Below are 14140 nucleotides of genomic sequence, written 5' to 3'. Positions count from 1 at the left end.
ACGACTGAGTGACTTTTCACTTAGTTTGTTTTCTTTCTCTTTTTATTTTGGCTGAGCTGTAAAGCATCAACTGAATCTATGCCCCCTACATTGGAAGCACAGAGCCTTAACCACTGACCGCCAGGGAAATCCCTGTAGTTTGTTTTCTTAAATATTGTTCCCACAAATATATGGTAATGAGGGTTGTTTTTGTTTGGTTTGTTTTTTTTTTTAATTTCACGTGACATCCATTACAGGGGCATCCAGTAGGATTTTAATATTTTATCAAGCTGTGGAAGTTTGGCTCCACTGGTCTACCTGGTGCTTGTGTTTGTTGAAAACAACTTTTATTGAGAGTCTAGAGTTTTAATCGCTTCACATTTTATGTTACCAGTTCTTCACAACAGTATAATAACATTAACATTGCTGTTTTATAGATTAAGAAAATGGGGCACAGAGAAAGTAGGTTGTAGCATATTTAATTGTTTACAGCTGTAGTAAGTGACAGAACTGAGGTTGAAATTATGTTCTGACCATACACTCCAGCATTCCTCTTTGTGAAATACAAAATTTGTTGGGTCTCAGATGAATTTGATAAAATTTTAGGTAATGTGTAAATAGTGGAATAAACAAATTTGTTTGCATGGGCGAAAAATACATTTTCAAAAGTTATTAACAGTCTTCATAACTTATACATTCCTTTGTGCTTATCATCTTGAACTTTACTCAAAGATGGCACCCTCAAATCATTTGAGTTGCAGTGGTGTACATTCTGTGTGAAATAAGTACTATTCTTATCTTCCTAATATTTAATTTTTCTCCTTAAACTTTTGTGTAGATAATATAATGATGATGAGATGACAGTCTTGAATCAGTTTGTTGAAATATCAAATATAACTGAGATTTGTCTGTTTCATGTACCTCTCTTCAGGGTTTTTCTTTCCCCCAGTCATTTGAAAATAACTTTAGAAAAACTCTTCTCACTTATTTATATCTTCTTACTTTTTAAACCAGAGAATTAGAAATGTAGGTAGGTTTTTCTGAAATTTGGGAAATCTGACTTTTTAGTATAGTTGTAAATTATGTTGCTTCTGGAAACCAAAGCTTTTTTTTTTTGTTTATAATATCCTGCCAGCCACTGTAGCAAATTCATGTGGATGGTGGGAGGATTGGATGCATCCTGCTTTTCGTATCCTCTTCACAAAATGGGGACATCATTCTGCTTTTTTGAAAGCAGTGTTGTTATGAAGGGTTAGGGAGAAATAGGGGTTGAAGTTCTAAAAGGAATGCTCAGGGGAGTTGACGTTTGAGCAGAGAGACCTGAGGGAGGTGTACAAGTCAACAAATGCTGGAGTACCTGTGGCACCATGAGAGGCAGGGCAGAATACAAAGTAACTCTCTTTCATTTTAATGAGCTACACTGATAAGAACTAAAAGCTAACTGTCCTTTATTTTTCCTCTCATCTTTCACATAAAATCTTAGTTTATATTCTAGGAAAGAAAGGCGTTGTAGATAAATCTTTATTAGAGCCTTGTTAGGCAAGGTAGAAATTTTATTTTCATCGTACTCCTTATTGTCAGTTTTTTAATCTTGTGGATGAGAAAGTTTATAGGCTGTTAAATTAAGGAAAAGAAGTTATGTCTAGTTTTGTGGGCTACAAGAAAAAGTTAATTCATTCTGTCAGATGAGATATACTTAAACTGTTTAGTCTGTGATTTTAAAACATTTTCATACAAACTTAAGAGGTAAATTCTTACCTAGAAATAATCATGTTGACTATTATCTCACAGTTTGTCTGCAGGCTATAGTGCTTCCCTTCTGAACTTAAAACTTAGGAATATAGCCTGGAAATTTAATGGAAGTCTGAAAACCATATAACATTTCTAAATTATAATGATGTTTACCTGGGGAAGTTTTTAGACATTGCAGAGTGTGTGAGGTAAAACGCAAACTCACTCCTATTCCAGTTTCTTACCTGTAGTGTATAAACATAGCATTTTTTGATAACATTAAAAAAAATTCCTGTATGTAACAAAATAAACTATCAAGAGTTTCTTCTATATCTCCTGATAAGTGTTTACATTTCCCTTTTGGGGGAGAAATAGTTCAGCCTCTACCTGTCTTGCATTACTTTGAAACACATGGTACAAAGGCCACAAGCGAATCTTAGAAGTTTTGACCTTTCTTCCCCCCATCTCCCACTGCTAATTGACAGGTTTGCTCAGTTGACTGAGCCAGCTTTGTCAAGACTGCCTCTGGGGGAGAGTTAATATTGTGCTTTGTGTGCCAGAGCACCCTCCCCGGCAGAGCTGAAATGGAGGATGGAGGCTGCCCTGAAAGAGGAGAGTCTGAGAGGAGCCCAGTGGGGCATTAGAAGTCACCCTTGCTGTGTCCATAAACTGCACAACAGTGTCTTTAGCCTTTATGGGTTATTTAGTAGACCTGTCCTGTGTCTCTATTTATGCCTGGAGTTGAAGCGTAAGTCTGTGAATACCTTTGGTGCTCTTATTCCCTTATATTCACCAACCCACCTGAAACAGAATTTTTTCTTATCTGTCTTCAGGCCAGTAAATCCCATGAGGACTTCTGAAGAGGTATGCTTCATGTAGGTTGGTAGGTAGATAGATAGTTAGATAGCACTGAATAATTTGAAAGAGAAGGGACAGGATTATTTTATTTCCTTGTTAGGACACCCAGAATAGCTAAAGCAAAATCATTTACAGTACCCTGACCTTGAGATTATGAAAAGAACTTATATAGTGATGAATGACAAGGATTTTCTTTTCTGAAAAACTATGGGTAAAAACTAGCATAATTTTTAAGAACTAAATAAAGGGAAGGATTTTTATGTAAAGCATTCCTATTGCTTTGTAGACGTGATTCTTAGACACTAGAGACAGCTGAATTTTGATGCTGTATAACTTCTGTAGGTAATGTCAATGCCATTTTTTTTGAGAAGAGCACAATAACTCAATGCTTCAGTATATTGGCTTCCCTTTACTGATTACACTAGTCATCATTCTCTGATTATATTAAAAAATACTTTGTAGGCTTTATTACAAAAGTAATATAAACTCATTAGGAGCAAGAGGAAATTGAGAGAGGGGGTTGGATAGATATGTTTACTGTTTTGATTGTGGTGATTTCATGAGTGTACATATATATGTCAAAACTTACCAAAGCGTACACTATGAATAAACCAGTGAGGCTTACTGTAGAATTGTCCCTCGGTATCCACAGGGGATTGGTTCCAGGACCCCTGCAGATACCAGAATCCGCAGATGCTCAAGTCCCTTGTATAAAATGGCATAACTATATCTGCGTATAACCTGTGCACATCCTCCCATATATTTTTAATCATGTCTTAGTTCAGTTCGGTAATCATGTCTAGATTGCTTATAATACCTAGTACAGTGTAAATGTCATGTAAATAGTTATAAATACAATGTAAATAGTTGCTGGACTATGGCAAAGTAAAGCTTTACTTTTCTGGGACTTTTTTTTTCCCTAGTATTTTTCAATCAGTGGTTATTTGAATACACACTGCAGAGCCCACAGATAGAGAAGGCCAACTGTATTATAATTGTGTCAATAAAATGGTTTATTAATTTTTTATGACTTGATGGTGAAAAAAATGGACTTATTTTGCCATTAATATGTATTTCAATTTGTTAGTGAGATTAAGCATTTTTATCATACAGCCATTTGTATTTCATCTGCTGTGAATTGTTGTTACATTCTTTGCCTCTTTTTCTGTTTATGTGTGTGTTTCTCATCAGTTTGAATAACCTGCACTTAGTGATGGTTACCAGTGTGTGTCTGTCTGACTTTGTAGATGTTTTCCCCAGTAGGTTTTTCTTTTGACTTTAAAATCCATTTCTCCCCTCTCTTTTCCCCTCCTCCCCCTCCTCTCTCTTCTTTTCTTCCTGTCTTCCGTAGCCAAATCTTTTTTTTTTTAACTTTTCTGGTTTTTAGGTTTCCTGTCTTACTTAATAATCTCCCCACCCCAGTAACACTCCCAATATTTCTTATATTTTCATAGTTTTAATTATATTTTATTCCTTTTTCTTTTTTTGCATGGAGCATAAGTATTTTCTTTTTGGTGGGTAGCCAACTTCTATTCAATACAAATATCATCTGAGCCACCAGGGAAGCCTCTTTAATACCAATGCCATATGATAAATAATCATCCCCTCCACTGAATTGAAATGCCACTTTTATCTTCTATTGAGTTTCCATATAAACTTGAATCAGCATTATCAGTGTTCCTTTAATCATTTTGTATATTGAATCATAGTAGTTTTATGGCAAGTTTTAATATATGATAGAGCATCTCTTCCATGGTTTTTCCTTTTGCAGACATTATTAATATTTTTTCATATGCAAGTTAGAAAAGTGTTTGGTCCTGTTTCCTTCTTTAGGCACCATTTGATTTGCTTCTAATTGGAAATTATACTAGGTTTATATTTTATTTGGGGAATGATTAACCTTTTATCTTTATTATTACTCAGAAATAAAATATATCTTTCTATTTATTCAGATCTTATATATTGTATGTTTTATATTATAATTTAAATTTGGGTACTCTTAAATAGATGATTATTGCTAATTTTAAAATAGCCATTCATGTATTTTTAAATAGTTTTTCAAGTATTTTCTGCCCATTGGTATATCTTTCTCTGGGATGTGGTTGTTAAAAAGTCATTAGCTTTCTTTCAAACATGCCTTGTTCTTTTCATTGTGATCTGTAACATTTCTTTATAGATTCTAGTGTCCTTTACCAGATACATGTATTGTGAATATTGTCTTGCAGTCTCTGCCTTGTCTCTTAATTATTTTAAGTTGATTTTTGGATAACAATTGTTTTGTAATTTTGGTGAAATCTAGTCTGTCATTTTTTTCTTTAATAGTTCTTAATTTTTTTGTGTCCCCCCAAATTCCTTGTTTATCGCAAATATGTGAAGATTTTGCTGCCTTTTCTAAAAGTTTTACAGTTTTAGCTCTTACACTTAGGTCTGTTATCTCTTTCAGGTTAACTTTTACAAATATAGGGTGAAAGTTGAGGTTTATTTTTTTTCATTGGGTATTCGGTTTTCCATTTATTAAAAAGTCTTTTCCTTTCCCTCGCTGAATTGACTTGATGCCTTAACATTCACTGTAAATGTTTATTTCTGACTCTGGATTCTTTTCTGTCTCATTTATCCATTGTCTTTAAACCAGTACCACACTATTGTGATTATCATCACTTTGTAAATCTTGAACTCGGGTAGTGTAAGTTCTCCAGTTTGTGTTACTGTTTTGGCTACTCTAGATCCTTTGCATTTCCATAGAAATTTTAATAACAACTTGTCAATTTATACAAAAACACCTGCTGAGATTTTGATTGGGTTTGTGGAATTTGGGGTGCATTGTCATTTTCAGAATATCCAGCTTTCCAACCTGTGATCATATATTTCTCTATTTATAACAGTCTTTGTAAATTTGTTGTTTTATTTTAGGCAGATTTTAAAGGATGGGTGAACCTTCCTTTAAAAAGTAATGTGAGATCTTTCTCCAGTTTTGGATTCATTTTGTTGCAATAGTATGAGTTTAATGGCCAGCAAATTAATGCTAAAAACCTGGAATGGTGTTAGTGCTGCTGGAAGTTCGGAGAAGGCAATGGCATCCCACTCCAGTACTCTTGCCTGGAAAATCCCGTGGGTGGAGGAGCCTGGTAGGCTGCAGTCCGTGGGGTTGCTAAGAATCGGACACAACTGAGTGACTTCACTTTCACTTTTCACTTGCATGCATTGGAGAAGGACATAGCAACCCACTCCAGTGTTCTTGCCTGGAGAATCCCAGGGATGGGGGAGCCTGGTGGGCTGCCGTCTGTGGGGTTGCACAGTCGGACACAACTGAAGTGACGCAGCAGCAGCAGCAGCAGCTGGAAGTTTAGTTTCCTGTAGCTCTCAGTGGGTAGAGAATCCCTTCTTAAATTGAGGGAAAAGAAGGATAACCATAACTGAGAAAGAAAGAGGAATAATTACTATGTTGTTTGGAAGGAAATGATGCTCATGACTAGGAGGAATCCAAGTGACTGAAACCCAGATTTTCTTTGATCCCTAATGATATGATGTCTAAAATATGGGGGAGAGGGTTTATCAAAGTGCTACCACTTTGAAGCATTTGACCATCTCTTTCAGCTATTTCCGAAAGGATAGTGGCCCCAGACTTTGAAAATGTGTTTGTTTTTAGTAAAATAATGACTCTGCCTTTTATGGACTAAAATGGGAGGTCAGAAGGTAAGTTGTTGAGAGGGAGGATTTTACAAAATCTCTTACACAAGATTTAACTCCTTGTTTGTATCTGAACTTAAAGACTGAACAGAAACAAGACAGGGGCTATGGAGTCAACATGGCTTCTAACGGGCTCCCGCTGTTACTGTATGTTCTGTAGTGATATTTGAGATAGCACAGGAGATCCCAGGTAAGCATCTGGGAATGGACGCCGTGTCGAGAAGTACCTGCTAGCCTTGAAATGCTAGCAGTAATTATGAAAAACTCAGGGTTTTCGTCTAGGAAATTTTTTTGTCTAGTTTCTAATTTAAGGAAAGGTTTTGTTTTTTTGTTTTTTTTTTTTAATTAACCTAGTGGCCAAGACTTAACTAAATCTCTACCTTGAAATTCAAAGATTAATTTTGTCAAAAATGTACTTTCTCCTGAACTCTGTGTTCTTAAAATCTAGAGGTATATATCATCTGGTTTTGAGAATTTAATTTATACTGTCATTCTACCTGTTGCTATGAATTGTAATTTCAGTTCAGTCACTCAGTCATGTCCAACTCTTTGCGACCCCATAGACTGCAGCACACCAGGCTTCCCTGTCCATCACCAACTCCCAGAGCTTGCTCAACCTCATGTCCATTAAGTCGGTGATGCCATCCAACCATTTCATCCTCTGTCGTCCCCTTCTCCTCTTGCTTTCAGTCTTTTCACAGCATCAGGGTCTTTTCAAATGAGTCAGTTCTTTGCATCAGGTGGCCAAAGTATTGGAGTTTACAACAAATTACAAATAAATTACAAAGAATTATAATTTAGTGAAATTAATTTGTTTTCCCCTAAGAATCACTAAAGGAATAGAGTGTACTAACGAAAACAGTAATGGCTCAAACAAATTTCAAATCTTATAACTTATCTTCTGTAACAAATTTCCTTGCATTTAAAAAAGTTTGGTTTAAAGGAAAATCTTTGGTCCTTTGGTAACTAGTCAACTTTTTTTGTTAGTCTTATCTTCTCTTTCTCTGTTCCAGGGTAACCAGGAGCCAACAACAACTCCTGACGCAATGGTTCAGCCTTTTACTACCATCCCGTTTCCACCACCTCCACAGAATGGAATTCCCACAGAGTATGGAGTGCCACACACTCAGGACTATGCCGGCCAGACCAGTGAGCATAACCTGACACTGTACGGAAGCACGCAAGCCCACGGGGAGCAGAGCAGCAACTCACCCAGCACACAGAACGGATCTCTGACGGTACGTGAGTGATGAGGCAGCAAAATAGAAGGAGGCCTGTCATCGTCCTTTTGAAATCTTCTTAATCATCATACCCAAAAACCCTTTGAATTAATTTTGCATGTACCTTACATTGCATAACGCTAATGTAGTTTCCATTCTACTCCAAGCGCTGTAATTAGAAGATAAGGGTCTAGAATAAAGCTCACAGTCAATGCCCAGCAGCTTACAGTCTAGACATGGGACAGACAGTAAAACAAGGTAAATGTGATGATGAGAGTTAACTTAGCAAGATGCTGCTCTTTTCAGCTTTACGGGTAACCTTCATTCTGCAAAAATCTCACGGTCCTTCTCTGTCCTCATTGTCCACAATCTGTCAGCAGTATTCTACACATTGCCTCCTCCATCCTCCTTGAAACACTTGAGTTGTTGGCTTTCATGACGCTCCCTGTTTCCCTCTTAGGCACTGAAAGTCCTTCCTTGGTCTTTCTTGCTGGTTTGTCTTTGTCTGTTGAGCTTTTAAATGTAGTTACTCCAGAGCTGGGTCCTAGGACTCCTTTCCCTCCTGTTTTTTATCTTGTCTCTGTTGCATACTGATACTACTAAATCACCTAGTTGCTCAAGCGAAACCTATGAATGGTTTTTTCTCTGTCTCCATCATCTCTGCATCCAATCCATTAGCAAGTCGTGGTCACCGTGACTCTAGAACATTTTCTCACTTCAGCCTCTTCTCTTCATCTTACGACCATAGCTGGATAGTGTCCATAATTAAGAGCTCAGCATTTCCACCAGATTTTTTAGGTCTGAATCCTAATATCTTCTCTAATTAGTAGTATGCCCTTTGGCCAGTTATTTAATCTCTCTCTGCCTTGGCATGTTCATCTGCAAGATGAAGACAGTAGCACCTATTTCAAGTGGCTTTTAGGAGACTTAAAAGAATTTAATTCATGTGAGGTGTTCATCATCATTGTCACCACTCTAATCCAAACCTTTTCACTTTTTCTGTTACTGTTGCCTAATTTATCACATAGCAGCCAAGATCCTTTTCCTCTTAATGCAAATAATGCTATTTCCCTGTTTGATTCTAATGGTTTTCTAACATACTTAGAATAAAATCCAAACTCGTACTTGGTTTACTAATCCCTGGCCCCAGCCTCCCTCTTTGACTTTACCTGTTACTACTAATTTAGTAAGCGAGTAAAGGAAGCATCATAAATTACAGTAGGTATGTTATCACATCATACAGGAAATCATTTTGTTTGTGGAATTGTGTGGTATATTTCCTAAGATAAAAATGTCCAGTACTCTGCATAGAAAGATCTCTCTCTAGTTTTTAGCTTTCTTTTTGCCTTTCTGTATCAGATTATCAGGAGGAGAGCTTAACTCAATCTGTAAATCACTTGATAAGATTTACTTCCCTGTAAAGAGCCTTCAAAAAGTGGGCATGGTAGTAACAAATGAGGCTTTCTATAGCGTCCATTCTAGAATTAAAACACACAGGCTGCTGTATTGGCTGCGTTTCCAAATCACGTACAAATGATGAGGAACTTACAGATTTAACAGAAGTACTAGAAAAGAAGGAAAAAGAAAGAATAAAATATTATACATCAGAGGCTTTATCAAGGTATTTTAATCACTAAGTATTTCTTTGCTAGTTATCAGTGTTTTTCTTTTTTCTATTTTCTATTTCTTATTAAATCAGTTTTGGTAACTGGTGTTTTTCTAGAATTTTTCTGTTACCTGTTAATTAGCTATTTTGTTGGTATAAAGTTATTCTGATAATAATTCCATTGATTATTTTAATTTCTACTGCGTTTGCAGTGATACCCACCCTTTCATCCTTGATTTTGGTAATTATGTCTTCTCTTTTTTTCTTGGTTCATCTAGCTAAGGTTTTTTGATTTTGCAGCTTTTTCCAGAAAACCAGCTTTCAATTTCATTGACTTTTAAAAATCTATTGTTTTTCTCTTTTGTATGTCATTTATTTCCATTCTGATCTTTATTATTTCTTTCCTTCTGCTTGCTTTGGGTTTGATTTGGTCCTATTTTCCTAGCTTCTTGACATGTAATCCTAGGTCATTGATTTTAGAATTTTATCCTTTCTAATATATGTTTAAAGGTACACTTTACCCCTTAAGTTTCCCTTTAGCTGCATCCCATAAAGTGTGATATATTGTGTTTGCATTTTCATTCAGTTCAAGATATTCTTAAATTTTTCCTTATGATATTTTCTTTGGTCTTAGCTTATATAGAAGTGTGTTATTTAATTTCCAGATGTCTAAGGATGTCCCAAGTCTTTCTCTTTTATAATCCCATTGTTCTCAGAGAATATACTTTGATTTCAGTCTTTTTAAACTTAATGAGACTTGTTTTACAGCTTAGTAGATGAGACGGTCTGTCCTACAGAATGTTCCTAACCAATTAGGGCTTTTATCAATATGAAATATCCCTTTTTGTTTCTATTAGTAGTTCCTGTCTTAATTCTGTTTTGTCTGATATTAATATCACCACTATCTTTTAATTGCTATTTACATGGCATCTTTTTCCTTCATTTAGTTTCAAACTCTGAATCTAAGGTATGTCTCTTGGGGAAAACAAACAAGCAAGCAAACATACATACATCTGGATCGTACTTCTTTTTCCAATCTGAAAATTACTGCCTTTGTATCAGTATTTAGTCTATTTACTTTTAATATAATTGTTAATATAGGTGGATTTATGTTTGCCATTTTACTATTTGTTCTTATATGTGTCTTGTCCTCTATTGTTCCTTCTTTACTAATTTATGTTAAATAAATTCTTTCTGTATCTTTTGAATCCCTTTGCAATTTTTTAAATTATTTATTTTTGTCATTATTTTCTTATTTTCTTAGTTCTGGATCAAGAATTACATCTTGGAGTTACTACAACCTACTGATGGCTGTGTGTGTGTGTTTGTATGTATGTGTTATGCTGCTGGTAAAATATAGCAGTTTGGTCCAGTGGGGTTCTGTCCCTTACCATCCTTTCTGCAGGATTATTGTCATATGAAATGAAACAATATAGTAGTACAATTATTGCTTTAAAAAATCTTTTATTTTTAAAGAAATTTACCATTTCCATTGATCTTCATATCTTCCTATGGATTTGAGTTATCTTCTAATGTCATTTCCTTTTAGCTGATAGTACATCATGTAGAATTTTCTGGAGGCTAGATCTGCTTGAAACAAAATTTCTGTTTTTATTTGTCTAGGAATGTCTTTCTTTTGTCTTCATTTCTGAAGGATAGTTTTGCTAGCTGTAGAATTCTTGGTTGACAGTTTCTCCCTGTCTCCTCAGCCCTATGACCTCAGCAAGAAGTCAGTTGTTAACCCTGCTGTTGTGCCCCTGTATGTGTTGAGCTGTTTTTCTCTTGCGGTCTTCAAGATTTTTGGTTTATCTTTGGCTTTGAGCAGTTTGACACTGATAGATCAAGGATAGATATTTTTGGTTTTATCATACTTGCAGTTTATTGAAATTTGGGGGTCTGCGGATTGTTTTCCATCAAAATTGGGAAAATTTTTAACATAATTTTTTCGAATATTTGTTCTTTCCTTCTCTTCTTCTGGGACTTTTGCCACAAGTGTATAGGGATGCTTGTTTGTTCCCTACAGGTTCAGATTCTGTTCGTTTTTAAGCTGGATCTAAAGTTCTGTTCATTTTTCTAAAGTGTTTTTTCTTTCTTTTCTTTTGATTGGATAATTTTGATTAATCTGTTTCAGTTTACTTATTCTTTATTCCACCAGGTCAAATCAGTTATTGAGCTCATCTGGTGAATTTTTATTTTAGTTAATGTACTTTTCAACTCTAGAAACTTCATTTAGGATTTCTATAGTTCTGTCGAGATTCCCTGCTTGACTAGGGAATATTTCCTTAAATTCTTGTCATGTTTCCTTTAATTCTTTGAATACATTTGTAATTGTTACTGTGAAGTCATCTGCTACAACATCTAGGCCTGCTGAGAGCCTGTTTCTAGTTACTTGAGTCAGGGCCTGTTTCTTGTTTACTTGAGTCAGGGCCTCACTTTTCCTATTTCTTTGCATGTCTTGTAACTTTTTAGTAAATTGGATGTTTTAGTAATATATTTCAACACTGTGAAGTTTGTTGGTTTTGTTTTTGAGAAACACAGAGATGAGTGTTTATGTGTGTGTTTTCAGTACTTAACCTGGATTAAACTGTGGACTGTGACTCCACCATGGTCACTGATGTGTCTGCTTAATGATTTTTATTCTCCTGTTTACTTGTTATCCTGGCTGGGAGTCACTCCTCTCTCTTCGTAGACAGTGATTTGGGCATATGTTGTGCTCAAGCACCTGGAGTGTGGAAAGCTTCTGCCTTCAACTGATCTGTTTGTGATTGGGAAGTGCGTTTAGAGCCCAGCCAGTTCTCAAGTGTGCCTTCGCCTTTTCTCTCGTTGCGCCCTCCTTTGTCTCCCCCGTCCCCATCCCAGTATTTTCAGCCAGTCGGGAGTGTCAGGAGAGCATAACTGGCTACTCTACGATTCTCTCATTTCCCAGATCTTCCCCTCGTATTTGTAGCTGATCGGCCACGCACACCAGTCAGACCACAACCTCAAGCTAGAAGAACCAGTTAGGTTCCTACCAAGTTTGCCACTTTTAGCTGACAAAGCTGTGGCTTTCTACTGCACCCCAGTACCCCAAGCTGAGTCTATCCCCTCTGACAGCAAAACTACTGGTTTTCATGGTTTGTTGTTGCTCAGATGCTCAGTCGTGTCCAACTCTGCAACCCCACAGACTGTAGCACACCAGGCTTCTCTGTCCTTCACCGTCTCCTGGAGCTTGTGCACACTCGTGCATCAAGCCGGTGATGCCACCCAACCATCTTGTCCTCTGTCATCCCCTTCTCCTCCTGCCTTCAGTCTTTCCCAGTGTCAGGTTCTTTCTAATGAGTCAGCTCTTCACATCAGGAGGCCAGAGTATTGGAGCTTCAGCTTCAGTGTCAGTCCTTCCAATGAATATTTAGGATTTCCTTTAGGATTAACTGGTTTGATCTCCTTGCTCTCCAAGGGACTCTCAAGAGTCTTCACCTAACTATCCTGAAAGCTTTCCTGGCAGAGCTGAGGATTAGAGGATGGAGTTCTTGGGTTGGAATAGCCCCAGGAAGAAGGTTTCTAGCCCCCTGCTGGTATTAACCCTAAAGCTGTAGCAACTTTTCATGAAATTATTCTGTTATCTGCCTTTAACTGATTTCTGGAACCCTGAAATGACTGATAAGTTTTCTCATTGTTTTGAGGAGGGGACTCACTAACCTATTCATGCCGTTAGAGCCTGAAGTCCCTTCCCTGAATCATTTCCTGAACAGGTACAAGGCACAGTACACCTCTCCTCACCCCTACCCATTTCTCTTTCTTTCTCTCTCTCATTGCCACAGTTTCCCATGGTTTCAAAATCCCAGAGTGTGTGTTTCTAACGACAGTGAGCTCTGTTCCTCCATAAGAATACATACAGTTTAGACTTGTGTTCCTCATCCATATGACCAACTATTCATTATGTTATTTTATAGTATGTTGACCAGTTTGAGTTCCTACAGATATATTGAAGTAAGACTAGGAATCCTTGTGAATAGATTGTGAGTTCATTAGTGCTGTGGAGAAAATGGAAACTCCTTGACTTGTGCCTGCAAACCACGCACAGGTTCTGTCATGTTAGGAAGCTGCTAACAGTAAAAGGGGAGATCATCTGGAAGCCCTAGTTGAAGATTCTGCTTATGTTTTTAAGTGTCCATTTAAAATATTAGTGTAGATCCGCTGCTCGTAAGCCCTTCACTTTTGGAAGTTGTGTATGGGTGTGTGTTTCTCAGGCCAGGGAATGTGTGCATAGAGAAACTGAGCAGTAGAGCAGTATATTGTGAAACCTAGGTTTGCCTTCTTTATAAATGATACTGTTAAACCTTTACCTCCTACGTATATGTTTCTTAAGAGTCTGATAATTCCTGTGGCCAGTTACATTCAAATGGTAGATGAGAAGCATTTATATGTTATTTATAAATAAATGAGGGATTCCCTGGTGGCTCAGATGGTAAAGCCTCTCCCTGCAATGCAGGAGACCCAGGTTCAATCCTTGGGGAAGGAAGATCCCCTGGAGGAGGATATGGCAACCCACTGCAGTATTCTTGCTGGGGAAATCCCATGGATGCAGGAGCCTGGCGGTCTACATTCCATGAGGTTGCAAAGAGTTGGACATGACTGAGCGACTTTATTTTCTTTCACTTTATAAATAAATGATATCTTAAATTTGTATAACAGTTTTCAATTTAAATCTTGCTTCCACAGACATTTTATTGTGGCTCATAAAATAGCCCTTTGTGGTGGTATGCTGTTGTTTTTATACTGTGGGAATCCAGGCTGCCACTCTGACTCTGCATGTCCAGCTCAATGCCTGTGATTATGTATATGCACTGGTCTTCTGAACAGACACTTGTGCAGCTTTTCCCATTCAGTTCAAGTGTTAAGTCTCCTGGGAAGCCACGCTTGACCTTCCTAGGCAAAGCCAAATTCATGTACCCTTCCTTTAAGCTCAGGTAGACTCCTGAGCTGACCACTTTCTGTGGACCTTATAAGATGTGATGGTTTTTTGTTCACTTTTGACTCCCTAACTAAAGTGTAAGCTTTTTTTGCTTGATTTACTGTA

General features: G+C 37.0%; 1 protein-coding gene across 50 annotated transcripts in view; it reads left to right on the top strand.

Moving 5' to 3' along the window:
• RBFOX2 (RNA binding fox-1 homolog 2) overlaps positions 1-14140 on the top strand; it is a 293081-nt gene that overhangs the window by 217976 nt on the left and 60965 nt on the right. For all 50 annotated transcript variants that reach the window (XR_009600275.1, XR_009600276.1, XM_060414138.1 and 47 more), the window contains one exon: positions 7269-7493. Coding sequence is in view for 48 of the 50 variants with exons in the window: in XM_060414138.1 (XP_060270121.1) it covers positions 7269-7493 (225 nt within the window). In the remaining 2 variants the exon portion in view is untranslated. The remainder of the gene's footprint in view (positions 1-7268; positions 7494-14140) is intronic.

The sequence above is a fragment of the Ovis aries genome, chromosome 3 (genome assembly GCF_016772045.2).
Source record: "Ovis aries strain OAR_USU_Benz2616 breed Rambouillet chromosome 3, ARS-UI_Ramb_v3.0, whole genome shotgun sequence".
Taxonomy (NCBI): Eukaryota; Metazoa; Chordata; class Mammalia; order Artiodactyla; family Bovidae; genus Ovis; species Ovis aries.
The sequence above is the reverse complement of the archived record's forward strand: the minus strand, read 5'-3'. Positions and strand labels throughout refer to the sequence as shown.